Raw genomic sequence first — 25,755 nt, 5'->3', positions numbered from 1 at the left:
TCAATTTTTTATATATTCTAGATGCAGTTAAGTCCTGTTTCTGAGGGACATGTGGCTATAATTTTCCCCCATTCTGTTAGCTGTCTTTTCAAATTGTTAGTTATGCAAAGCATTTTAAAATGAGATTCTACTTGGTGATTCTTTGTTGTATTTCCCATGCAGTCTGGGTTTTATTTAGGAATTTTCTGCCTACAATTATGTCTTCAAGATTTTTAGCTGTTTTCTCTTCCAGTATTCTGGACAGAGAATAACAGTATTGCTAGATTTTATAACATGATGCTACAGAATTAGCACTGGGTATCTTAGTGTGTCTTTTTCTTCAGAGTTATCTATTCATTACATCATGCATTATAATCTATTCTCATAAACTGTTTGGAAATTCTACACATGAGTGAATTGCTGCATGTATACCTATCCTTTCTGTAATAGAGGGAAAAACAAATCAAAACAAGCCAACACAAATTCCTAGAAAAACATGAAACGAAAAAGACATAAAACCACAATACGAGGTGATCTACCGTAGTTACTATGATGTCTCTTATTTTCAATAGAATTGTCTATGTCATCAGGCATAACATAACTGAACATAGCACTACATACCAATATTAATAAAAGCAAAACATTGGAGACATTATAGGACTCCAAAAGCAGTTAATAATCAAACCAGAATGGGTATCCTATTGCATCTTGTTTATCTGCAGAGTACTTCCCTCTTCTCTTAGACTTGATACTATCAAGCATACCAAATTTGAATCAGCCAAGACAAACAGCAACCTAACAAACCAGATTCAAATAAGATCAGTCATAGTAAGACATTGTAAGTAATACAGGGCTTCAGGTTAAGTTAATAGTAAATTAAGGATAGTTACTGTAGTATATCCTGCTATTCTTGGGATAGCTGTCTATGCTCTCAAATCTAGTATGAGTAGACAGACTGGACCAGAATAAAATCAAACTAAACAGCGATAAGACTAATGTGGCTGTTAAATCCTGATATACTATTAACAATGTCCTCTGCCTTCCTTTTTTAGACAATTCCTCCCCTTTCCCTTTCTCACGGTTCTTTGTACATTTTGGGTCCACTAATTCCTTTAGTTTTTAGATTAGGGGGGCAACCTGCTATCTTACCTAAGTGGTTCTGAACCTTTTTACCCAAGCTTGATCTTGAGCTGTGTACCTAGTAAAGCCTCAAGGTTTTCCTTCCTGATAGCCGAGTAGTTCTCCACTGCACAAAAGTGTCATGACCTTCCAAACTATCTGCAGCTGCTGGACGAGCTGTCCCTATTTCTCTCTGGTTCCCTGTCACATACAGCATTGTTTTCTCATCTTTGACTTTCGGTTCATTAACCCTTTTTTCAGGTAGATTATATTTCCTATTCAGAGCATCTCAATGGACCCTATCTCCTGATCTACTGTGTGTTTCTTACTGTTAGTGTATCAAGGCCATCTGTGCTAGGGATTATAGCCAGTATTCTCTGCCTCACCTCTGCTATGCTATTTTTCTGCATTTGGTTGTCTGCTTTTCTCCTTCCTTCCACTACCTGCCCCTTCACTGAGGCCTTTCTGTCACTGTTGCTGGAATCCTGGTGATTTTTTTTTCTCTCTCTCTAGAATGTCCTTCAGTGTTTTTTGTAGGTTGGATTGGTGATCACGAATTCCCATAGTTTCTCTTTGTCATGGAAGCATCTTGTTTCTCTATTAATTTTGAGAGACAGTTTTGCAGGATACATCAATCTGGGTTGGAGGTTATTTTCTTTCAGGCCTTGGAACACTTCGTTCCAAGCTCTTCTTGATTTGATGGTTTGTGTCGAGAAGTGTGTTGTGATTTTGATGGGTTTTCCGTTATAGGTGATATGTTTCATTTCTCTGACCACTTTTAGTATGCTGTACTTGTGATGAATTTCTGGGATTTTGATTATTATATGTCTGGGCGTAGCTGTTTGGGTTGTAGCTGGCTGGAGTTGTGTATGCCTCATATATCTGAGTATCATTTCCTTTTCCTATACTTGGCAAGTTTTCCTTAATTATTTCTGTGAATAGTCTTTGTATTGCATTTTTGTTTATTCCTGCTTCTTTGCTCACATTTTTTATTCTTAAGTTATAGATCCTCTTGTCGTCTTCTAGCCTTGGTTCCTTGTTTGTTTGTTTGTTTATCAGTACCAGGGATCAAATTCATAACCACCCACTTGCAAAGCAGGCGCTTATGCCGCTGAGCTAAAACCCCAGCCCCGGTTCCTTGTTATTTTTAAGAGATCTTTCCTTTGACGATCACACATTGCAAACCTATCTTCAAGTTTTGAAAGTCTAACTTTAGTTTCTGTCAAGGAATTCTGCCAGCTTTCAATGAAGTTTTTAATTTCTTGGTAATCTCTTTGGATCTGTTTCATGTATTCTAGATTGTGTTTGTATTCTTCATCAATGGTTTCTCTCCTTTTTCTGGGTTCCTCCATTCTTCCATCTGTGTCTTCTTGAGACACGCTTAGCAGTTCTTTTATTAATCTTTTTATATCTTGCCTCACTTGAATTAGAATTTCAGTTTTTAAGTTTGTCCATGAGGTCCCAAAGGTTTTTCTTTATGTCTGCTGATGCTCTGTCCGATATTGCATGTTTGCTACCCTCACCTCTTCTGTCTTTACCTCTCCTGGACTTATTTTCTCTGGGTGAGCTGCTGGAGGCTTTTTCTTATTTCTTTCTCTTGTCATGTTTCTGGTTTCTTTCAGACAGGTGTATGGTGGAGGTCTCAGGCCCTTTCTGTACTGCTTACTGTTTTTCTGAAGCATGCTGGCTAGGGGATTACTGCCCTCGCCAGTTAACTGTTGCTCTGTGAGGTGCACATAGGGGTGATGCGGGCTGGCACCTATCCTCTCAGTCAGTGCCTTTAGTCTATGCCGTGTGGACGTCACAGGTTTGGGACAGTTTCGTCCCTGGCTATTGGGTCCCGCCCAGGGGCATGATCGAGCCCAAGCAGATCCCACCAGTCCTCTCTGGGCCAGGGGCAGCTGCCTGACGCTGCTGTGGTCCCAGGTTCAGGCCTGTCCTGCCTAACTCCAATATGTCAAGCTGGTCACCGCCCCGCGGGACCCAATTCCTAGCACTCACCACGGATTAATGCAGCTTTCTACATTGGTTCTGCTCTCCGTTGCACTGCATCCTCTTGCCAAGGGCCTTGGGCTCAGCAACCCCTGATTCCGGCACTACCACACTTTCAGCATGATCATGAGTCATCTGACTCCAAGGCGCACCGAGGAGAGCGCAGGACCAGCTCCAGTGAGAGTGCGTCTAGTTCCAGCGTTTCATCCACGATTTTCCTTCCTTCCTTCTTTTTCCTCAATTTCTTCCTGGGTCGTAAGAATCTCCTTTCATGTTGTCTTCTCTGTGGTGTTAAATTCTAGCATCTGAGTTGTTTTTGTAAGAGAGACTCTATCCTGCTACCTATCAATCTGCCATCTTCCCAGCAAGTCCTCCAGTACTATTTATTAAAGAAACTATCTTTATTTCAGAGAACAAGTTTGGCTCCTTTGTCAAACATAAGGTGGTTTAGTAAGGTTGTAGTTGCATCTGCATTTTCAATTTTGTTCCACTGATCTTCAGATCTATTTTTTGCCAGTACCATGCTGATTTCATCACAGTAGCTTTGTAGTATAATTTCAGTCAGGGATTCTGATGTCTTACCTTTATTATCAAGAACTGCTTCTGCTATTCTAGGTCTCCTATGGTTTCAAAAAAATTTTAGGAATGTTTTCTCCAGTTCTGAGAGGCATGTTAATGGTATTTTGATTGGGACTGCATTAAGTCTGTAACAGTTTGGGAGTAGGGCTTAATTTCTATTATCTAACCCACTTGATTCCTTCCTGCACTATTTACTACAATTTAGAATGTTATGCTTCCACATCTTTGTTTCTTTTTTGGTATCAGGAATTGAACTTAGGACCTTGCAACTGCCAGGCAGGTGCTATGCCGCTGTACCTTCCCTGCTTACTTAAGCTTTAGTAAGCATTTTGTCTCTGATAAATTACAGAAATGATTTCTGACACTAATAACATATTTTGACTTCAGAAATATGTTTATATTGAAAAATTTTCTTATTTGCATAATTTTAAATTTTACTTGGGCTAAGATTTTGTTAGGGCTAATCTGTCTCTTATCACAGAGGAAAATACATTTCTTTCAAGGTAAAATTTTATATTTTAAAATTAGTTTTACATACGTCATGAGAACTTTGTGCCTTATTAGGTTCATTTAAAGTCCATTTTATCCTACAATAAAAAACATTATTTGACTTATCTCTTAGGAAACAAAGGGTAACACTTCTATATGGAATTAGGCAAACATTTTGGAATGTTTCCATTTAGCCTACTTAAGAAGGATTTATTTTTCCCTAGAAGGAAATGGCCATTTTAAAAAAAAACCAAAAAACCTGGTATCACATTTGAATTTTCCACATAGGACTCCACAAGCGGTTTACAGAAGACCACTGCTCTGGTTTCACTGCCTGCCCCCAGACCCCATGTGTTTGAGCTTGGTCCCAGGGAAGCACTTCAGGGAGGTGAGAAGGACTTTTGGAATACAGTGTAAGAGAGGGCCCAGGTCACTGAGAGATACAACAGGAGAGGATTATGCAACCTCAGTTGCTTTCTCTCCTCTATTTCTTGGCTCACTCCCATCTTGCCAGAGGCCCAAAGAATGGAACCACTTGATCAAAGACCAAAATCTCCAAAATCGTTAGTCGAAACAAACCTTTTCTCTTTTTCAGTTAACTGCCTTCTTCATGAATGCTTACATTGCAACTGAGGTGCCAGAACTGATCCTATGGTTTTCAAAGCACTCTTGAATATTAACAATTTATGTCTTCTTTGTTAGGTATAATACATCATGCTAGGAGCTCTCAATAAATCAGACTGCAGCTCTAAGTCACAGAATCTTAGCATCAAGGGCATCTGGAATGTGGAGGAAATTTCTAGTCAGGTGTGGCAGAACTATTGCACACATGTTTTTCTAAGACAAACAACGTTAATGTATGAATTGTATTTTTTAAACTAAACCTCAGTGTTCAAGTTTAATTGCAGTACTGGCATTTTGTGGTAAGTGGATTTTAGGTTAGTTCTGGCATTCATCTTCAACTGTTCTAGACACAGAAATTAAACAATATACTTTCAAAACCCATTTCCTATGTGAATTTTTATTACCAACTTTCTCAGAAGAAAGCTTTAAAAACTGCTTTTCAAATGAATCAAATGGTCTTGCTTCTCCTGTGTACAGGGGAAGTACCTGAAGTCCTGATCTAACTTGCACTTTAATCCAATGGGCTCAGCTTATGGTAGGCAGGCCAGGCAGGTGAGGGAAGGGATGAAACAGAGCACCTGTGCCTGCTGGATGCTGAAAGTCACATCAATTTAACTAAAACCAAGTGGGTACAGAATTATAGCTCAAGATCACAAACAGAGAAGCTGTGTTTCAGAATCTAATTATGTATCCATTGACAAAAAGCTGACAAGTTTATCATTTTATTCAAGCAAGGCAACATGGCCTTTACTGTGTAGAGGGCAGCATGACAGCAGCCACTACTTAGTGACAAGATGGGGACTGCAGGATTCTGACATCTAGACATAGAAGCATCGACTGTTGATGTTCCCAAACTTGGTATCAACTTGGTGATAGGAGAAGTAAATCCCTGACTATAGAAATTAAAAGAAAACTATTCAAAACTGAACACTGAAGGCACCATTTGTGAAAATGTTTAAATGTAATGTATTTATGGGAAAGTACAAAATAAAAGCAGTAAGAGGAAGAAGAGTAAGAACCACAAAGCAAAAAAACTATAGAGTATATAAAAATACACACATATCTCAAAATATAAATACGACATATTGATAATATACTATATTTACATATAGCATATAAAATGTAAAAATATATGCATGTATACCTAAGGAAAGTTCTAAGGAAAATCCTGGAAAGATTATCCTAAAAACAGAAAACATGGAATATAAAAGAAAATAAAGAGGGGAAACAAAAACATGAGAGATGAACATAGACTATTCCCAACCTCAGGCATCTTAGGCCTAGATACCTTTAAAGGGTGGAGGGCCAGTTAAATCTGAAGAAACTATCAAGCCATGCCTTACTCAGTGGCTCCCTGAAGCAGAGTGTAGAAAAGAAACCAGGGAGAGTGGCACATGCCTGTCATCCCAGCACTCTAGGACGCTGAGTTGGGAGTTCAAGCCCAGCTTGGTGATCTCAAGAGACTTAGCAAGACCCTGTTTTAAAATAAAAAATGGCTGATGCAATGCAAAAGTTTTGAGTTCAATTTTCAGTACTATAAAAAAAAGAAAACGTGGAAAAACGGACAAACCATGAGTTGAAGCTAAATATCATAGTAAAACATTATAGGCTCACTTAAATCATAAGCAAAAATGTAAAAATTCAAATTAAAATGTTAGCTAACTAAGTCTAACTGTAGGAAAATACATTGTTAGTCAAGGAGGGCCTTTCTCAGGAAGAGGACAATAGTTTAACAATGGCAACATCCATACATTTGAGCCATGAGACAAATCTACTATCTTAATCTGAAAAGTATTTCATCCAGTTCAAAATTCACTTATGATTAAAAGTAAAAAGCCTCAAACCTAGGAATAATTTGATAATGGTAACTGACCAAAAACTTGTATTTTATACATAATGAAGAAATGCTTCTCTACTGAGAATAAGTGTCTGTTATTACTGCCATGGCTCAGTACTGTGTTAGAGAGCCACAACAAAGCAATCAAAGAAAAAAATATATATACACATACGTAAATGAACTGAGAAGACAGAAAACCATTACTGCTGTTGGACTTCTTCACACATCATTGACAAACAAATAGAACAAACTACTGGAATTAATAAGAGCTGGATATCAGGTCAGTTTAAAGAAATTTTTACAAATCACCAACAGCCAAGTAGAAAATATAAAACTCAACCCCATTTGCAATGGCAACTAAACTGTTAGGACCTCAAGAAATTTCCTCCGAAGGCTCCAAAAAGGCACAGGGCACACAAAGGAAATATCTAAATTCTACAAAGGAGGAGCTAGGATGTAGCTCAATCTACAGAGTCACTGCCTATTATACATGAGTCAGTGAGTTGGATTCCCAGCATCACCACACAAACAAACAACTACAAAAGAAAGTTACAGTAGAGATTATGTTTATGAGTGACAATTCCCTCCACATTAATAAATTGATAAGAGAATTTAATGGAATTCCAATTAGTAACAATTTTGGAGGAACCTGTATGTATTTTCAAAACCAACACAGACATAAAAGCAAACACAGCAACAGAGGAGTGGGGGATTTCACAACTAATATCAACACAGATGAGATGGAAAAGATGGTTCACAAACATGCTCATGCACAAATGAGAAAGAGGCACACAGAGGAGATGGCCTGACCAGCCAGCAGAAGAGAGGATGCGGCTTACGGATGGTGTCTGAAAACTGACCTCACTTTTTTCTTGACCTCAGTTTCTTCCTCCAGCTACCACCCTGCTTCTCTCTTCTAAGAATTACCTAAGCTGTGCCCAATTTCTCTCTTGCCAGGTTCTCTCAAGCCCACTTCAGCCAGGCACTGTGCCCCTCCTGATACCTTGGGAGTGCTCAAGTCACAATAATTTCCACATTTTGAATCAAAAGCAGCACATCTGGTTACCATGCCTGGCCCACAGGAAGCAGTACAGCACGCACTGTGTTCATCCACATCCAGGACTCTTCTAATCTGCCTCTTCTTTATTTGCCACTCCTGTTTCTTTGGTTGGTTCTTGACTGGCATGAAAATGCTTTAAATACAATCTACTACTAATGTTACAGTTAATACATAGTGTCAACTTAAGTCTAGAAGTTTAACTAAGTAACTCAGCAGCTCTTCATTCTTAAGTGTAAAGGACAAGCAGTTATTGCTCCAGGATGTTGTTCCTTGTGTCAACTTGAGAGGGTCAGTTTCACTAAGTGACCCAGCAGACATCTTCAGCCTATGCAAGAGGAAGGTGCAGGTGGTATGAATGCTACCCCGCCCTAGGTGGGAAGCCTGCTTACAATGCAAGCAGGGAGGAAAGGAAGCTTGCTTTCCCCATTTTTGTTTTTACTCTTTTTGGTAGCCTCTGCCACCTTGAAGGGTTGCCCCAGTGTCATGCCATCCTGCCTTAGAGCCAGCTGAGTATGGACTGAAACTTCTACAAAATGTGAGCTAAATAAACCTTTCTTTCCTTAATTTTGTCCTAGAAACAAGAAAAAAGTAATCAAGTTAGCTAATGCTTTAAAAATTTATCTCTAGTGCCGGACTTTTCTCAAACTTACACCTCTGCATTCCACAGCTGCAACCGCCCTTGATGTTCAATTGGGCATGTCCAGCTTGGCACAGCCAGCACTGACTTCCTCACCTCCGGGCTCTTCTTCAGCTGTATCCATTCCCTCACTAGCTGCTCAACCTAGTCACTCAGATCAAAATCCAAGATCAACCTTGAGTCTGCACAGAAACTTTCACCCTCTATTGGAACTTCTGGCAGACCTAGCTGGCTCTCCCTTCAAAATACATCCAGAATGTAAACAGTTCCCACTGCTATTATAAAGGTCAAATTTATCATCATCTTTTGTCTGCATCCATCTCTCTAGACTCCTTAATTCTGTATTTACTGCTGTACAATGTATCATCTCACACCACACAAAGTAATCTTACTGAGACTTAAAGCCAGCTGTGCTATCCCACCTTTCTAATCCCAAGCCATGGCTTCCTTTCTGACCTGAAGCCCCTGCTACAGCTTACACACCAGTTACCTGACCCTCACCTTCTACTAGGTTCCCCTCTTGTCTCTCCTGTCACACTGATCTTCCTGCTGCTTTATCTGTGATCCTATTGTTCCACAATTCTTCAGTGTATTTAACATGAAAGTACTTGTTTGGTCCTGCAAAGGGAGCTACTGAGGTGTAGAAGAAGGCAATTTCCCAAGAAGGTAATAGGAAAGAGACAAAGGTAAATAATTTAAAGATATATAAAGAAACCCACAAATTTGGTGTGGTAAAAAAGAGGGAAAGAGTAGCCACCTGTGCTGAAGACACAGACATTAGTAAACATTAAGACATTAGTGATAAGAACTAGAGTCAGCACCAGGGGGCTCACTGAGGACCTCCACACAGCAATCTGGGTGAAGTGTACAGAAGACAGAGCTCAGTAAGTCCTAATGGGAGACATGAGGGTGTGGAGAAAGCATACACGATTCTTGAAAAGGATGTGCTACAAACAGAAACAAAGAAATGGGGTTGTTGCTGGAAAGGAATGTGGATCACGAGCGTGTCGATTAAAGAAGAGTGGGTAGAGAGGATCTGCATGCTACTAGAAAGACTAGGAAAGGGGAGGGTCTAGTGACCAAGCAAAGGGTACAAGCAAAGGTGCTCAGTCCTTAGGAAGAGGAGCTTCTGATAATGATGGCTACACAATTTTCTTGGCTACCAAAGGGAAGGCTGGTTCAGCTTTCCATAGTTTTGCAGATTTGTTAGGAAAAATGCAGGAATTCTCAAGTGACAGAATGAAATGAGGCTGTCTGCCAAAGATGGATGGAGAAAAGACAGGGCTAGAGATTCTAGAAGAAAAGTGTCAGAAATAGCATGGTACAGGCCTGGACTTCAAAAGGGCACCTGAGGGTGATGAATGTACAACGAGTTGGCATATTCATATTTCACAAACCAATACAAGTCCATCCTCTACCCTAAATCATGCAAGAACTTCTGTTCCTACAGTGTAAACATACCTAGGAGCTGTAACTGTCTCCATCCTTCCTTCTTCTGTAACAACTGTACTTTACCCATTTACTGACTACCCTTTTCTTCCCTTATCTTGCAATGAAGGTGGAATTTCCAACACTAAAGAGGCCTGTTTCATCTTAAAGGCAAAAACTAAATGTTTCAAGGCAATGTGAGATTATTTACTAATAGACTAGAAATTGGCCTGAAGATATTACCAACTTCTATCTTTTTTCGGCTCTAGAAGAATCTTAAAGAAATACTCCTCTGTAATTTTTTTTAAAGAAACACTTGTGAGATTCACTTCAATTCCACCCATTTACATGTCTCAACTGAAACCTTAATTTACTAAAAAGTAACACAGGTAGTAGTGAGGAAACCATGCCATCCCATCACTTGGCATCTAATTATAGCCTTGTACCTGTAGTGATGTGAGGAACTGTTCTAATGTTTACCCTGGTAATTTCTTGTGGGAAGATGTTGGGTAGTTACTGTTATGTTGTTAACAATATTTTATGAGTAAGTTAACTTTTAGAAAAACAAAGGCATGCTTCTTTAAAACCATTACCAAACAGGTACACTGATTTTACAAAAGGAAAGTTGAGTGGACTGAGTATTTGGTCTCTTAGCTGCCAGGTGATTTAAAAAAATCCAAGCCTTTCAAATTTAAACTTTCACTTAGTTAAGCGTGGTACTGATACATTTCCTACTGGTTGAAAATTAACACTTACCCTTGTAAAGCTTTATGAATCTGTTGGCACTTTTTCTTCAATACTGCAAAAATGTCTGGATGGAAAAGGATACATTTGATAGTACATTTGGAACATTTGACAGTACTAACCTAAGAATATCTATGGTGGCCCAGTTCAAGTTTATCAACTTAAAATGCAGCAAAGCTTAATACAAACTATCAGCCAGCCAGTAACTCATACTCCTCCTGGACCCAGGCTTCATCTTTAGCACTGCACTGGCCTCTTCTCACCTTGCCACCCTGTTTTCAGCAAAATCTAGAATTGTGGTTTCCAAAAAAATAATGCCCATTATTCTTACCAAGATTTTACAGATATTAAGGATGAAAGGGTAGATATCTACTATTTAGTTTTTATTTTAAATAAGAAAATCAATTGGAGCAAAGTAATTTTTTTGATACTTTTTGCTTGAATTTTTCTTGAATAAAAGGAATTTCTCTTGAATAGGAGACAGAGGTGCCAGGCTACCCCACAGCAAGAACCTGAGTATAGCACAGGAACACCATCAGCTCTTCTGATTCTCTGAATTAGTAACAGTGCTACGGATTCAGGAATACCAGGTAAGATCTGCTCCTCCTCCTTTGTGTGACCCTTTTAAGGCAGTAATGCCACAGCCAAACACCACATTGACTTTCTTTTTGCCCACTAAGTTGGTGCTGATAAACTGGGCTTAGCTTAGTATCAGTTGATGACTCAAAGGCTGAAGGGGAAAGCTAACATTTACAAAATTACACAAACCAAAAAGCATACTCCTTTAGGTAATTATCCAGAAAATCAAACAACTGGCTGTTTGCATGAGGAAAAGTGTTACAGGGCCAGTACTCCTTGTCCCTCCCCGTCAGAGCACCTCTGCCTGCTGAAGCAGCCAACTCTGAGCACAGGACAAAGCTCTGGCCCCTGCCTGCAAGGTAGGCAAGGCAGTTTCTTCACTGTCACTGTTCCCATCAATGCCACACATAGGTGAGTGCCCGTTATCTGAAATGCTGGGGACCAGGAACATTTTGGATTTGAGAGTTTGATGTGATACACTTGTACAGACCTTACAGTAAGGCTGAGCTTCTGTAATCTGAAAATCTAAAATCTGAAATGTGTATATGCCCAAGAAAGTTTAAGATTTTGGAGCACTTTGGACTTTGGCTTTTTGGATTGGGGAAGACGAATTTGTAATTCAGAGCCAGAGTTTTGTATGGTAAATAATTTCTTTTGGCTAATGCCTCCAACATGTAAGTGAAGAACACAGTTAACATAACCTGAGTTTAAATGTAATACCTGGATTCTCTTCCATGATGTTGAGGGCCTCAATGGCAGCAGCAGCTAACAGGGGAGGTAAAGATGCTGAAAAGCAGTACCCCTGGCCAGAGAGTCGCTGAGAAAAAACAAGTAAAAACATCAACTGTACATTCTCCCTCTTTCTGGGTGAACTGTTTCAAGGTCAAATCTCTACAGCACCTATGGGTGTGCATATACGATGAGGAATAAGATCCAACCAAGAATAAATGTTACACAGGTAACAAAAATGAGACTTGTATGGGAGGTAATTTCTAAAGTTAAAGATTTTGAGTTCTTTATTTTATTAATATGTGTTTAGTACAGGTTTATAATGCTTGTGGGAAGCTGGTACACATACAGAACACATCTTAATTCCTTTCTTTTTCCCCTTTCCCCTCTTCCCCTCTACCTATCTTTTGATCCCTTCTTCTTTGGTATGTAGCACATCTCTATTTCTTTTTTCCACACCCTTTCCTTTCCTACCATCTCAAGTCCATTACTCTTTGAGAAAGCTCTTCCTACCTACTGTCTCTCATTTTTGTTATTTCTACTCAGAACTTCTCACATATGAAAAATCAGGCAAAATTTAAGCTTGTATGTCTGATGGTCTCATGATACATCTATCTTCCTACCAATCAGGTTTTTTTTCCCCCTTTATGGCAGAGTACTGCTGTATTGTGCATAAACATCACATTTTCTTTATGCACTCATCTGCTGGTGGACATACAGGCCACTTCCAAGATTTACTTATTTTGAATTGTGCTACTATAAACACGGGTGTGCATGTATTACTGTAATATGCTGTCTCTAAATATTTTGGGAAGACACTTAATAGGGAAACAGCTGGGCTGAAGGGAATTTCTAGCTTTAGTTTTTTGAAAAGTCTCCACGCTACTTTCCACAGTTGCTGTACTACTAAAGTACAGCTTAGTACTACTTAGTACTCTCACTAATAGTGTAGGATTCCTTTTTCCCCTGCAGCCTCTTCAGTATTTGTTATTTTTTCATTTTTTTGGTAATAGGTACTTTTTTTCTGGAGTCACAGTATTAATCTACATTTCTCTAATGAATAGTTTTAAAATCTATTTCTAAGTAAAAATGTATGATGAATTGATAACAAAATCTTATTATTTTAAAGTGACATTCTGAGGTGACCAATGGAGGGATCAGTTTCGGATTTTGCATGCTTCTGAAAAGGGCCTACCTGGTGGTCAATTACAAAAGATCTGCCACAACAGAAACCGCCAATGGAAGCAAGTGAATTCTCCATGTTGGCACTGATAAGATCAATGTCATCAATCTGCAGGAAGAGTAAGAGGCAGCACTAATTATTCCTGGCATTAAAGAGGGAAAAAAGACAATGTGAAGCATAAACACATAATTTCAATGCAAATAATACCAGTCACATCTGGATTCAAAGAGGGATGAAATCCAAAGCTATTTCAAAGAAAAAAACAGCAGGAGGTACAAAGTAATATTGTTTAGTTGCTAAAACAGTGAGTTAGTTCACCTATACCATAAAATGTATTTAAGACAGAAAAAAATCAGTTTTTGAATACTTTAACTTCTATGTTTAACTTGCCTTTCACTTAAAAATTCAAACATCATGAAACAGAACTTTTGACCAACTGGCACTGATAAACCTGACATGCCCTGTACATTTCTGAGTTCTATATCTCACCCCCTCAGCACTCCTTTGGTCATCATCTTATTCCAACTCCTAGCACCTTTCTGGGTACGCAGCAGACATTCAGCAAAAACTTTCTGAGGGCCGTGACAAGGGTTCATTAGAGTCATCTCTGCTGTGTTTCTAAGCGTTCCATAGATCAAATATCCCTGTCTGAAAAACTGTAACATCTACTTGAGGTCGAACCTGAGTAAGGTTTCTACATGCTGCTGTCTTTCTCTTAGATCGTCATGTATATTATTCAGTGGCAAATGCTCATACAGCATTTAGAAAAACATAGTAGTAAAGTTCATATTTTTCCTTTTTAAACAATTTTCATGCCTTAAAATGGCTTTACTGTCCTGCTAAATTTGCTTGCAATAATTTAACTTTTGAATGTCAATTAGATAACTGTGCTTCTAGCTAAAGCATGTGGCATTTACTCTGTGCTACATTTTTCTCTAGGACAGTATGGGTACTGGGATGGAGATAACTGAAGAGCATTTTATATTTTAAAGTTCACTTTGTAACTAAAAGATTTTAATGTGCACATTTTGGTGAAAAAGCATTCTGAAACTGCCCTATGGTGGTTGGTAAGGCAAGATGTCCTAGACTGCCAGAATTTACTCTGCGCCATGCTTCAAGGACTGCAATCCACTAGTCCTTGGGCCCTTCCGGTCTGTTTTCTCCAACAAAAGGACACAAGGCAAATTCACTCCAACTGTCTGAGTACTTTGGTTTTGCTGACTCCAAGTCAGTGAACTTTCTGACACCAAACATGGTGTGTGTGTGTGTGTGTGTATGTGCGTGTGGGTGTGCATATGTGTTTCTGGGCACCCATATACAGACACACAATACATGGCCTAACTGTTATTTCTTACCTCCACATACAAATTACACGGAATATAGAATTTTAAATGTAAGAATCCTTTCACTATTATCAATACTTTTCACAAGACTATTAAAAGAATTCTAAATGATTTTAATTCTAAATGACTTTAATATTTAATAATAAATAGTAGCAAAAATTGAACTAGTTTTAGAAAAAAAAACAAAACAAAACATGAAAAGTCAAAACCAAACACCCTACATAAACAGTACATAAATTCCATGGGGAAGACGGGATCCCTTGGTCAGGTTAGCCAGATCTGTGCTGGATTTAGTGAGGTGACCTGAACCAAAGTCATGATCCTCCAAAGGGTGCTGTTCTGGGCCCTGAAAATTCAGTCAACAGAACAGAACCACATCTCCTGCAGGGGCAGATACTTCTCCAATGAGGAAAACTTACATTGATCCCATAGTGCTCAGTGACTCCTCGGCCATGCTCCCCAAGAACTCCAAATGAAAGGCTTTCCTCCAGAAAGATTCTTGCCTTGTATTTGTATTTTAACTTAACCTAGGTATGAAATAAAACACAACTTTAAAACCCTGATGATTAACAGTATATAGAATGTATTTAAAGAAAAAAATTAAACCTGAAAAAGTTTATATAATTGACCCTGAATTCTTTATCTGTGAGTTTAGTTACCTGCTAAAATTTATTCGTAACCTACAGTCAACCACCTTCTGTCTCTACAGAATGTTAGCAGACCTGGTGCAAGCGGTGGTGGTGCAGGGCTGAGTTCCTGACACACACATTTCCAGGGTCCTTTCATGGAATAAAATTGCCATGTTTTTCACAGTTTTGTGCTTTTTGTTGGCAACTTGGCTGCTTAAGATGGCCCCAGATGAAATGCTGTCTGGGCTTCTTAGTGAAAGGATACCCATGCCTCAGGAACAAACACTGAAGAAGTTCCATTTGGGGAGAAGTTTGGTATGAACGAATCAGCAGTATGTACTGAAAAAAGTATCTTTAAACAGAATCACCCAAAAAGTAAGTTATGTACTGACTAGCTGACAGAAATATGACCAGAGGCCCACAGAAACCCAAACCAGAAATTGCCCCAGTAGCACTATTTCAGGATTGCCTATCTTGGTTCTAGGATAACTTTACAAAGTATGTTGAGTGTGAGGATCAACCATACTTCAGGTTTCTAACATGATTCAGTTTAACTTGGTAACAGTATACAAAGTCATTTTTTAAGAAAAGGAAATGTTAATCCCAGCACTCAGAAGGCTGAAGCAGGAGGATCATTGAAAATTCAAACCCAAACTGGGTTATCATATAAGCTCAAGGCTTGCCTGAACTTGATAGTGAGACCCCGTCTCAAAAACAAAACAAAACAAAACAAAACAAAAAATCAATCAATCAAATAAAAAAGACAATGTTGAAACTTTCATATGTACAGACTTGTAGTGTATCTGTTGAACATTGATCTGACTACACATAAAAACTCCTGGGAAACTGGACATAATGGTGCATACCTAAGTTCCAGAACTCTGGTAGGGTGAGGCTGGTAGAAAAAGTTGTGGAGTCCAAATCTAGCTTATGCAATTTAGCCAGATCTATCTCCAAATAAAAAATAAAAAAGGTTAGGGATGTAGATTGGTGCCAAGGCCCTGGATTAAATCCCAACTAATGCCCAAAACCCCAGGAAATGCCTGGGGAAGGCAGCTATCTAGCCCTCTCTCAGTGGCTCTATTTTAATTGAGATTCACAGTTTTATTTGTTTTGGTAGAATTAAGCTACATTTGCAGTTTTGAAAACTTTGAGACAGGGTCTAAGTTGCCCAGGCTGATCTTGAACTTGTGACCTTCTCCCTCAGTTTCCCAGAGCGCTGGGATCACAGTTGTGTGCCATGGCACTTGGCTAAAGTGTTTTAAATGCAGGAAACATTTTCACTATCATGCAATGATGGTTTGGTAGCCTGTTTTTCTCCTTGTTGACAAAGTTATAATAAAGTCATTTCCCATTGTTTTAGACACATATTTATGTTTCCCTAATTATTTTATGAATTTAAAAAAAATCCAACAATCCATTAGAAACTGATGTATGCATGTGTGTAGAGTTATGTTTTCCTTAATGCATGATTAACTGATCCATGTATGTTTTGTACAGTTTCATGAATGAATTGAAATACAGCAATCGTCAGGCAATAAATTTTTATGAAAATGATATGGGAACCATTAGAACTCTCAAGTCTTCCTCTGACTCAACTATTCTTTCTTGATACAAGAACTATACTTTTTAATAATCATAGGTTGAATTACTAAGATCTTTATTCCACTAAAACTATAGAAATAATGGACAGAAAGTATAAGATGATTCGCTAGCCTGTATCACAAGTTTCTGATAATTTGCGTGTGTGTGTGTGTGTGTGTGTGTGTGTGTGTGTGTGTGTTTCCCAACAGTCTCTCACTCTGTAGTTCAGGCTGGCCTTGAACTCAATATATATCCCAGGTTGGCTTCAAACTTAAGAGAAACTCAGCTTTCCGAGTGCTGGAATCACAGGTGTGTACCACTATGCTAACTTGATAATTTGTTTTTTTAACCAACAACTTTTTATTGGCTAGTCCTGCTATTCAATATTAAATGAGCAGAGGTATTCTCAATGGGCTTTTGGCTGGATTTTCAACAATGAATGAACTAATTTGGGGAGAATTATGTCTCCACAAGACTCTTTCCTGTTCCTTAATGAGGTATTTCCCTGGTTTTTAAAAATCGTGTTTTAGAAAACAGTAACAATACTAGCAAAGAAACAGAAATTAGTTAAACAACAGTGGAATCCTAGAGTCAAATGTTAACTTGCATCAAATAACCCGTAAACAACAGTGACATATATTTAAGTAGATTTTTTTGCCTCATCATGTATGTCTATCTGCAATGCTTTATAACTACAGCCTTGTAACACAGTTCTAAGATAGTTTGGTCCCCATCTCCCTTACATTTTCCTACAGTCTTTACAGTAACGAAAATAGAAAAAAAGTGTCTTATAATAATATTTAGGATGTATCTGGATTTCTTTAGGAACAGAAAAATACTTTTTTTTCCCAATGTTAGGCTTTGAATGCAGGGCCTTGTGTGTGCTAGACCAACACTCTACCGCTGAGTTACATCTACAGCACAAATAATGAAAAATGTTAAAAATAACAGATGAAGACCTTATATTGAATCTTTATTCAATTAATGGATTCCTAGATTCCAATCTTAATGGCCAAATTTAAGTGTTGCTCAACAGAGAAAATGAACTGAAAAAAATCACTTCTCTCCACTGCCAAAGGAAAAGCATTTGACAAACTCTAACAACTTCTCACACCCAAAGAATTAGGAACTGGAGGAAACTTAACCTGACAGGATATTCAAAAAAATACAGCTGTATTTGGTGTTAGCAAAGCCATCTGAAACTGCAAAATCAAAGCTTTTCAGTGTTAGGAAAGGTGGAAAAAGTGGACTGTTACACTGCTGATGGGAATATGAAATAGTGCAGTTGGTATGAAAAACAGTATGAGAGCTGGGGATTTAGTGCAGTGGTTTAAGTGCCTGCCTGGCAAGCATCAGTCCAAGTTCGATCCTTGGTACAAAACAACAACAACAACAAAACCAATATGATGGAAGCTTGGTTACCATATGACTCAGCAGTTACAGTATTAGGTATATGTAAAAAACATACATGTTCAAAGAGCATTATTTGCAATAGCCAAAAGACAAAAACCACCAAATACCATGTGCAGATGAACAAATATAATGTAATATATGCATACCATGGAATCTTAGCATTAAAAAGAAATGAAGTCCAGATACACAGTAAAATGTAGATGAACCCCGAAAGCATTATGCCAGTGAATGACGCCATACTCAAAATGTTTCATGTTGTGTGATGTCATTTACAGGAAATATCAAGATTAGGTATATCCACAGAGATAGAAAGCAGACTGGTGGATGCCAGGAGTTAATGGGAGAGGAATATGCAAAGTGTAAAACTAGCAGACTCTATAGAGGCATAACATGGCAAACATACTCAACGGCACTGACCTGCACATTTCAGAATGCTTAATTCTATGCTATGTGAATTTCACAGTGATGAGGAAAGTATGGATTCTAAAAACAGTACACTGCTTCACTGTAAAACCGCTGATTTTTACGGAATACATCTGCTTTCATTTAAGTGAAACTCTACAAAGATGAAACTAATCTTTGGGAACAGAAAGGATATTGGTCATTACTTGGGGCCAGGGATGTATGTTAACTACAGAGAGGCAAGAAGGAATCATCTGGAGTAACAGCAGTGTTTGGTGTCCTGATTGTGATGCTACTGATCTGTTAAACTTAACAAACTGCACTTACAGTAGGTGTGTTTTATACTCACATTAACTGTGGCCATAAATAAGTGAGTAAGTAAAAGGTCTATCTGCCCAAGAGCCCAAACACTAGAATGATGACTAAATATGGTTGCTTACCAACTCTGGAAGAGGACAAATACTTCCGGTATTCATATACAATCCTTCTACTATGATGAACCGTCGAGTCACACGAGCCTTGCGAGGATTCTTTAAAAGAAAAGAATCCAACATCTTATATTTCAGTAACTGCAAATATGAAACCTATTATATATGCCTACATTTCACAATAGTCATGAAAAACAGGTCTGAAAAAGTTTAAAGCTCAACATTATCCTGAGATGAACAGTGACATACTTTCCAGTTCACAGCATTACCTAAGCCAGGTGCTCAGATGATATGAAAGCACAGACAAACTTTCCAAACCTAGAAAGAGTGAGACTGTATCAGACAGAACTCTGGATAGATGGGAACACTTCATATCATGATAAAGCACTAATTTCTGGGTTACACTGGTTAAAATTGTACGGCTAAGATTAGCGTATTTCAATGTCTACATATATTTCCTAAAAGAAAAAGAACTTTAATGAAGAACACCATTGTTGTCATCATCATCATGGAGATGGGTTGAGAAGCAGGGAGGGGTTGCAGATGTATGAGTCTGGTAGGATGCTGATAACAATGCTGTGGGAAGTGTATATGGGCTGCATCTTACTGTTTTTCCCTGGTATGTACTAGCAATTTTCCATAATCAAAAGTTACAAAACAGGAAATGCTGATCTCCCTCACATACTAAAATACAGTCAAACTCTTTTTCCTTCCTTATTCCCTACTGAGCTATTAGGTAAAACTCAATCACTTTGCCCAGTGATAGCCATGGTGGGGGGTAAAGGGCCATATTCACAGCAGATCACTGATAATTGTCTCACAAGGATCTATAGATGCTACATGTGAGAAAATACTGAAGTCTATGGACAATTCATCACTACCTTCCTGCTTTAAGGCTTCCTTCCCCTAAACTTCTGCTCCAACAGACAATCAGAAACTCACACATGAGAGCAATGCTTAACTGGATATTTTAGGACCCTCCAATGTAACACAAACAAGGCGCATTTGTTGAAGTGTATGGAGTGTACATCAGTAAGCTTGTTTACTCTACTCACATTCTCTGTTAGCTCAAAACCAAAAGCTCCCAAGTCAGCAGCATGGCTCTATGGAGTCATTAATAAACAGAAGCCACATTCAAATCCTCAAGGGCAAAGCCTGCACTTCCCTACCTTTTAAAAAGTGAAGCATTTTCTTAGTTTATCTTATTTTTCTTCTCTGCAGAGCTAGGATAGATCCTAGGGCGTTATGCAAGCTAGGTAAATAATCTACCATTGAGCCATGCCCTAGCCAAAATATTTTCTTAGGATTTTAAAATATTAATTATAGGAAGGGGTCTCAGGAAGCAGAAAAGTACAAAAAAGAATTTAAAAAATTGTCCAGTTATATCATGTAGTGATAATTTTGTCTTTCTTACACATATATATGTATAAACAGATATCAAATCAATATCTTACTGTAATAATTTTACAAGTTGATTTAAAAAATATTATGTGAACATTTCTACATTAATTAGTGAAGCACAAGTAATTTTTTTCCTGCTTTTTGAGACAGGGTCTCACTGTGTAGTTCAGGCTGCCCTGAGTTTACCATGTAGCCACAGCTGGCCTCAAACTCACAGTGATCCTTATTGCTTCAGCCTCCCAGGTACTAGGATTACAGGTGTGTGCCCGCATGCATGGCAAGCAGAAGTAATTTAAAACATGGTATTAATGGACACATTGTATCTTATGGGCATACTAAAAATTTTTTATTCCTCTAATGCTGGCTTTGGGTAGTTTCTCTCTTTGTGAATATTCTTCAACCTTTCTATTCTTCAACATTTCTAATTCTTTTCTAATGACAATACCTTAAGCATAAATCAAAAGGGGTATCGTAAGATTCCTAGCATATATATGTCCATTTTATCCTAAAAACATGATCATTTAAACTCTTCCCAGTGTAACAGGAATATCCTTTGCCATAGCACACCTGTGTTGACAATGATTAGTACTACTAAAAATGTGTCCTAATTTGATGGAAAACTTTTTGGTCTAACTTCCTTATTTATTAGGAAAGCAAAGCTCTTTGTCTCTTGTATATAGTTATGCATAGTTCTCTCACAATATAAAACTAGATAAAAGTACTGTAATTTTCTTTCAAAGCGAAGAGGTAAGTGTCCAAGTAGAAAACATTAAGAGTTAACAGATGAAACCATAAAGGGATTATTTCTAAAAGACAAAATGTAAAGTTATTTAGAAAGTCTACTTGAATGAAGCAGGAAAGTAAAATTTCAAGATATTTATTTCTTGTTGGTATCCATAAAAATGTTTCATAGATTATAAATCTTATAAAACATACACAAAACTTGAATGTGATGCTATCCAATCTGCACAACCTCAACCATGCACAGCTGCCTGCAGCAGCTGGTCTGTGGGCACGCTCTCCACAGCCACCCACTCCCAGGCTAAGTTGCCAAGTTCTACTAGTGAATCACAAGAAGGAAACCTGTTTTTAGTAGAATGGATTCAGTATAAGAATTTTTCCCTGCAGACTTTTCTAAACTGTATAAATACAAAACATTGGCTACAACAGATGGAGCATGAAATGGTGAGTTCATGTATACTCATCATGAGAATGTGTGAATCCATTAAGTACTGCTCTTAGTTGACTCCTAAACAAAGATGACAGAATCCTGAATGAATAATGCAAACACTTGAGAAAATGGAAATTAACATAAAGTTAAGGAATGTGATGAGCACTTTTATAGGTCATTCTAGCTGTAAAGGAGATGCATCAGCAGAGTGCTGATGAAACAGGTATTCTAGACAAAAAACATGGTGACCAGCTCTGGGGCAGTTCATGTGTCACGGAGTCCGGCTGCAGAGCAGCAGATCAAACTACCTTCTCTACCCATCCTGTCAGGGAAACAAATGTTAATCCTAATGGTGATGCTTTGAAAGCACTTCCTTAGAGCCATTCTCTAATCAGAACAAAGGAGCTGCAACCCACCCAACACCACCATTGCCACCACCAGAGGCTCCAAAGTCTTGGAGTTCATTAACTCCAAGCAGTTATTAACAACTGAAAGTGGCTGCAAGACAGGAGATCTTGTTCAAGGTATTTGTTTGTTTCCTACAATCAGTGGTTGTTAGAGGTCCAGGTGAGGCCTGGTGAGGGAGATGGGACCTCACTTTGCTCATAAATTAACAGATTAAGATCCTCTCCTGTTCTCTCCTCCATGTAACTGTTACCTGATTTACAATGAAATGAATTCACTAGATATCGCCTGTTAAAACACTTAGAGTTTGGGAACTATTTTGTAAAGGTGAGCATGTATCTTCCTATTCACCAAGTGTGTCCTATTTGTCTCTGCCCACAATCCCCTTAGATGCTGGCTGGAATCCTCTCCTGAAACCTAACATAGGTAATGATGTCAACAAGAAGGCAATTACAATCAGACTTGGCTCTCTAACAGGAATACATCCTTACTTAATACCCAAATGTGATCTGTGGACAAGTTCTCAATGACAAATTACTATTTTGTGTATAATTTTATTTAGAAAGTACAAAAGAGCTCTATTATTTCCTTCAAAAGAATCTTACCTTTTGATCTTCAATTTCTTGTTCTTTTAGTAGTTGTTCCAGGTCAGCCATATCATTATGATTAAATAACTTAATTTCACTACGTGAGGCCTGTAATCCTTTCTGAATAGCAAAGCAGGCTGCTCTATCTCTGCAAGGGAAAAAGGTACATCAAACAGGTTAAAGAGCCTTGTCAACGTTCTCAGAAAAGGAATGTTACTTTTGTAAGCTGACCAATCTCTAATTGTTAAACGGAGCACAGCAAACAAAACATATTTGCACGTTTATGCATCCTGTTTGCTCTTCACTTTGCTGTTCCTTTTCACATGACTGTATTTAATCTAATCCAAGAAGCATCCTCTTGCCAGAAACCTCTCTGAAATCAGGATGCATCATTCTATGGATGACTTATCAGTTTACTCACATACTTACTCTAAGACCACTCAACCATGGTCAACCACCATAGCAAACACTGGTCTGAAACTTACCAGCAATAGCAGAGGTCAAGAGCAGATCCTACACTCCACCACATGAGGTGCTTAATATAAGACCCAAGGCAACCTGCACTCTTTCCAGACAGGTGTCAGAAAAAGCAACTATAGTGAGCTGGAACTTTTACAAAGCTAGCTGGAAATAAGTAGACCCACTTCCCCAACACTGGTGTTTGGTGGAGACCACGAGAGAAGCACAAACTTCTACCTGTCCACAGGCCATAATGGGGTGCCTTCCTCATCTCTAGTTGGGTGGTGTCAGAGGAGGCCTAGGGGAAAACTAAGACTGTCCTTTCTTAGCAGGAAAGAATAAGCTCCTCCTTGGTTGTGAACAGAGGTGAGCAGGGTCCTGGGACTGGAAAACCCTGGCGTGACTATAGATAGTGTGTGGATCCAGTCTGGCTGAGGATAGAGACCTGTAGAGATGGACTGCCCTTTCTGGTACCTCTCTTGGTTTGTTCTGAACAACACACTCACTACGATTTGGTACAAACTTAGGCTTGGATTGCCCTGTAGTACACAAACAGGGACACAGACCAGCAGACTTAGCAAACGTGGACTTTGCTATGAAACATTTTAAATGTCAGGAACAGTGAAACTGTAGTTTTCTTATTTGTATATTTTCTCAGTTTTATAATTATGTTTTAAGTTGCTGTTATTTAAAAATAGCTTTTTATAAACAAAAGATGATTTTACAAGCTGTATGGTAACTGCAAAACAAAATCTACAGTAGACAAACCCAAAGCACAGGCAAGTAATCAAAACACAGTAGTAGAGTAAACCATTTAACTATAAAGAAAGACTGTAAGAGAGTGAGAAAAAGGAAAGGAACTACAAAAATAAAATCAAACCAAACCTAGAAAATGAGTTGCAAAATGGCCACAATTAAATCTCATCTACTGATAATTACCATGAATATACATGGATTAAATTTTCCAATTAAAAAACAGCAACAATATATATTAAAGATGCAACTATATTATGCTTACAAAAACTTACTTTACCTCTAATTACACATACAGACTAAAAGCGAAGGGATGAAATACGAAATTCCATGTCAAAGGAATCTAAAAGAAAGTAGGTATAGCCATACTTCTTAGATCTAGTGATGAACAAGCACTTCATTCAAATCAAAGGAGGTAAAAGGAGACAAGAAAGGTCATTATACAATGATAAAGGGGTCACTATCGCAAAAGGAAATCAGAATTATGGAGATCACTATGTCAAGTAAAATGAGCCAGCAAAGAAAGACAAATACTATACCAGCTCACTCACATGTATAATCTGAAAGTGTTATACTTAATTGTGTGAAGCTTATTGGCTTGGAAGCTGCCAAGTGGATCAGTAAAGCACACTTCTAGGTATGTCTGGGTGGGTCATGGAGGTACGATCTTGGGTATGATATCTGGTCACTTCTTTCCTTCCCCTATGATGTTGCCCCAGCTCTGCTTTCCAGCTCTATGAACTAAGATAAACTGAGTATCTTTGCCCTGCTACCTATTCCTACTACCATGATTTTTCTGCCCTGTAGCCAGCTGATCATGGACTAAATCCTCACAAACTCAGCCAAATTAAGCCTCTTTTTTTAAACATGTTACTGTATCTCAAGGATAGGAAAGCTAACACAGAAAACTGGTACTGAGGATGGGTTCATCGCTATAACTATACCTGCACATGTGGTTCAGAAGCTGTTAGAACTGGATTGTGGGAGAAATTCAGAAAGGTTTAGAGATGTAGGCTACAGCAGAGCAAGATGAGTGATTTTCGTTAGAGCAGAGAAGACTGGAATGTTGACAGAAATGTAGATAATAAAGGCCAGGTTCAGGAGGTTTCAGTTAGGAACAAGGACTTCACTGGGAACTGGATTAGAAACCATGTGTATTACATGCTGGCAAAACAAACAAATAAGCAAAAAAACCAGTAACAATCCCCTACCCCACAAAAAACTATTTTGCTCATTTCCTGAGTTATTACTGGACAGAGACGAAGGCCAATGGAGTAACTCCAGCCTCCATTCTTTGTTTTTTTGTTTTCGTCTTTTTGAGACATGATCTCATTAGGCAGCGCAGGCTGGCTCTGAACTCACTTTGTAGTCCAGGCTGCTCTCAAACTCACAATGATCCCTGTTTCAGCCTTCTAAATGCTGGGATTACATGCGTGTAACACCACGCCTGGCTAGCTTCCATTCTTTTATTCACCACACTAGTATTTAACAAACATAACCAAATGATAAATGCTGACTTATGCACATAGGACTGTGGCAAGAAACAGAAGTCCATAAGCACAGGGATGTAAACTGTTATAAGTGCTACAAAAAGAAAAAAGTAAAGTGAATCTGAAGCGAATAAACAGGATAGGTGTATGTGTGTGTCTGTGTCTCTTAGGCAAAAGAACCTTGACAGGCAGTCAGAGTGCTCTATGTGAGCAAGCGTTTCCTAGGATGCTAAATTGCCTGAGTTTTAAGATTTTCTTCCCATGTGGCAAGGACCTTCAACTGCTCAGAGGCTGGGAAGGCGTCCCTGTAGAGGTGACGCATGTGTGGGATTAGTGCAAAGCAGGAGATGAGAGGAGGAGCAGTGTTCTATGCCAAGGGGTTGGCATGCTCAAAGTCTCTGAGATGAGAGCAAACTAGTGTACAAAGCTAGTGAGGCAACATGTTGCCCACAAACGGGCGAGTACTTCAAAAAGAGACTAAAAAGGCAGTTCAGAATTCATGATGAGGTCTTAAGTCTTCACTGCAGATAATGCAAAATCCTGTATTTATTAAGTGGGATGTGACAATCAGATTCACATTTTAAAAAAAGATTATTCTGGCTATAGTATTAGAAAAGGAAAAAATATAAAGTAAACTTGGGGCCTAAAAGGAAAAAGTCACACTTAATAGCTAACTCAAGATGCCAGAGGCTTGGGCTGGAGCAGCAGATA

General features: G+C 38.5%; 1 protein-coding gene across 1 annotated transcript in view; it reads right to left on the bottom strand.

Annotated features, from left to right (window-relative positions):
* Sptlc1 (serine palmitoyltransferase long chain base subunit 1) overlaps positions 1–25,755 on the bottom strand; it is a 73,640-nt gene that overhangs the window by 6,262 nt on the left and 41,623 nt on the right. The window contains exons 7-12 of the mRNA XM_003467525.5: positions 22,361–22,490; positions 18,791–18,880; positions 14,742–14,849; positions 12,992–13,087; positions 11,788–11,884; positions 10,501–10,555 (exon numbers count right to left, since the gene is read on the bottom strand). Of these exons, the coding sequence (XP_003467573.1) occupies positions 10,501–10,555; positions 11,788–11,884; positions 12,992–13,087; positions 14,742–14,849; positions 18,791–18,880; positions 22,361–22,490 (576 nt within the window). The remainder of the gene's footprint in view (positions 1–10,500; positions 10,556–11,787; positions 11,885–12,991; positions 13,088–14,741; positions 14,850–18,790; positions 18,881–22,360; positions 22,491–25,755) is intronic.

Source organism: Cavia porcellus, unplaced genomic scaffold (genome assembly GCF_034190915.1).
Source record: "Cavia porcellus strain 051 isolate PalLab524CR breed Dunkin Hartley unplaced genomic scaffold, mCavPor4.1 scaffold_17, whole genome shotgun sequence".
In the NCBI taxonomy this organism is placed as follows: Eukaryota; Metazoa; Chordata; class Mammalia; order Rodentia; family Caviidae; genus Cavia; species Cavia porcellus.
This window is presented reverse-complemented; position numbering and strand designations above follow the sequence as displayed.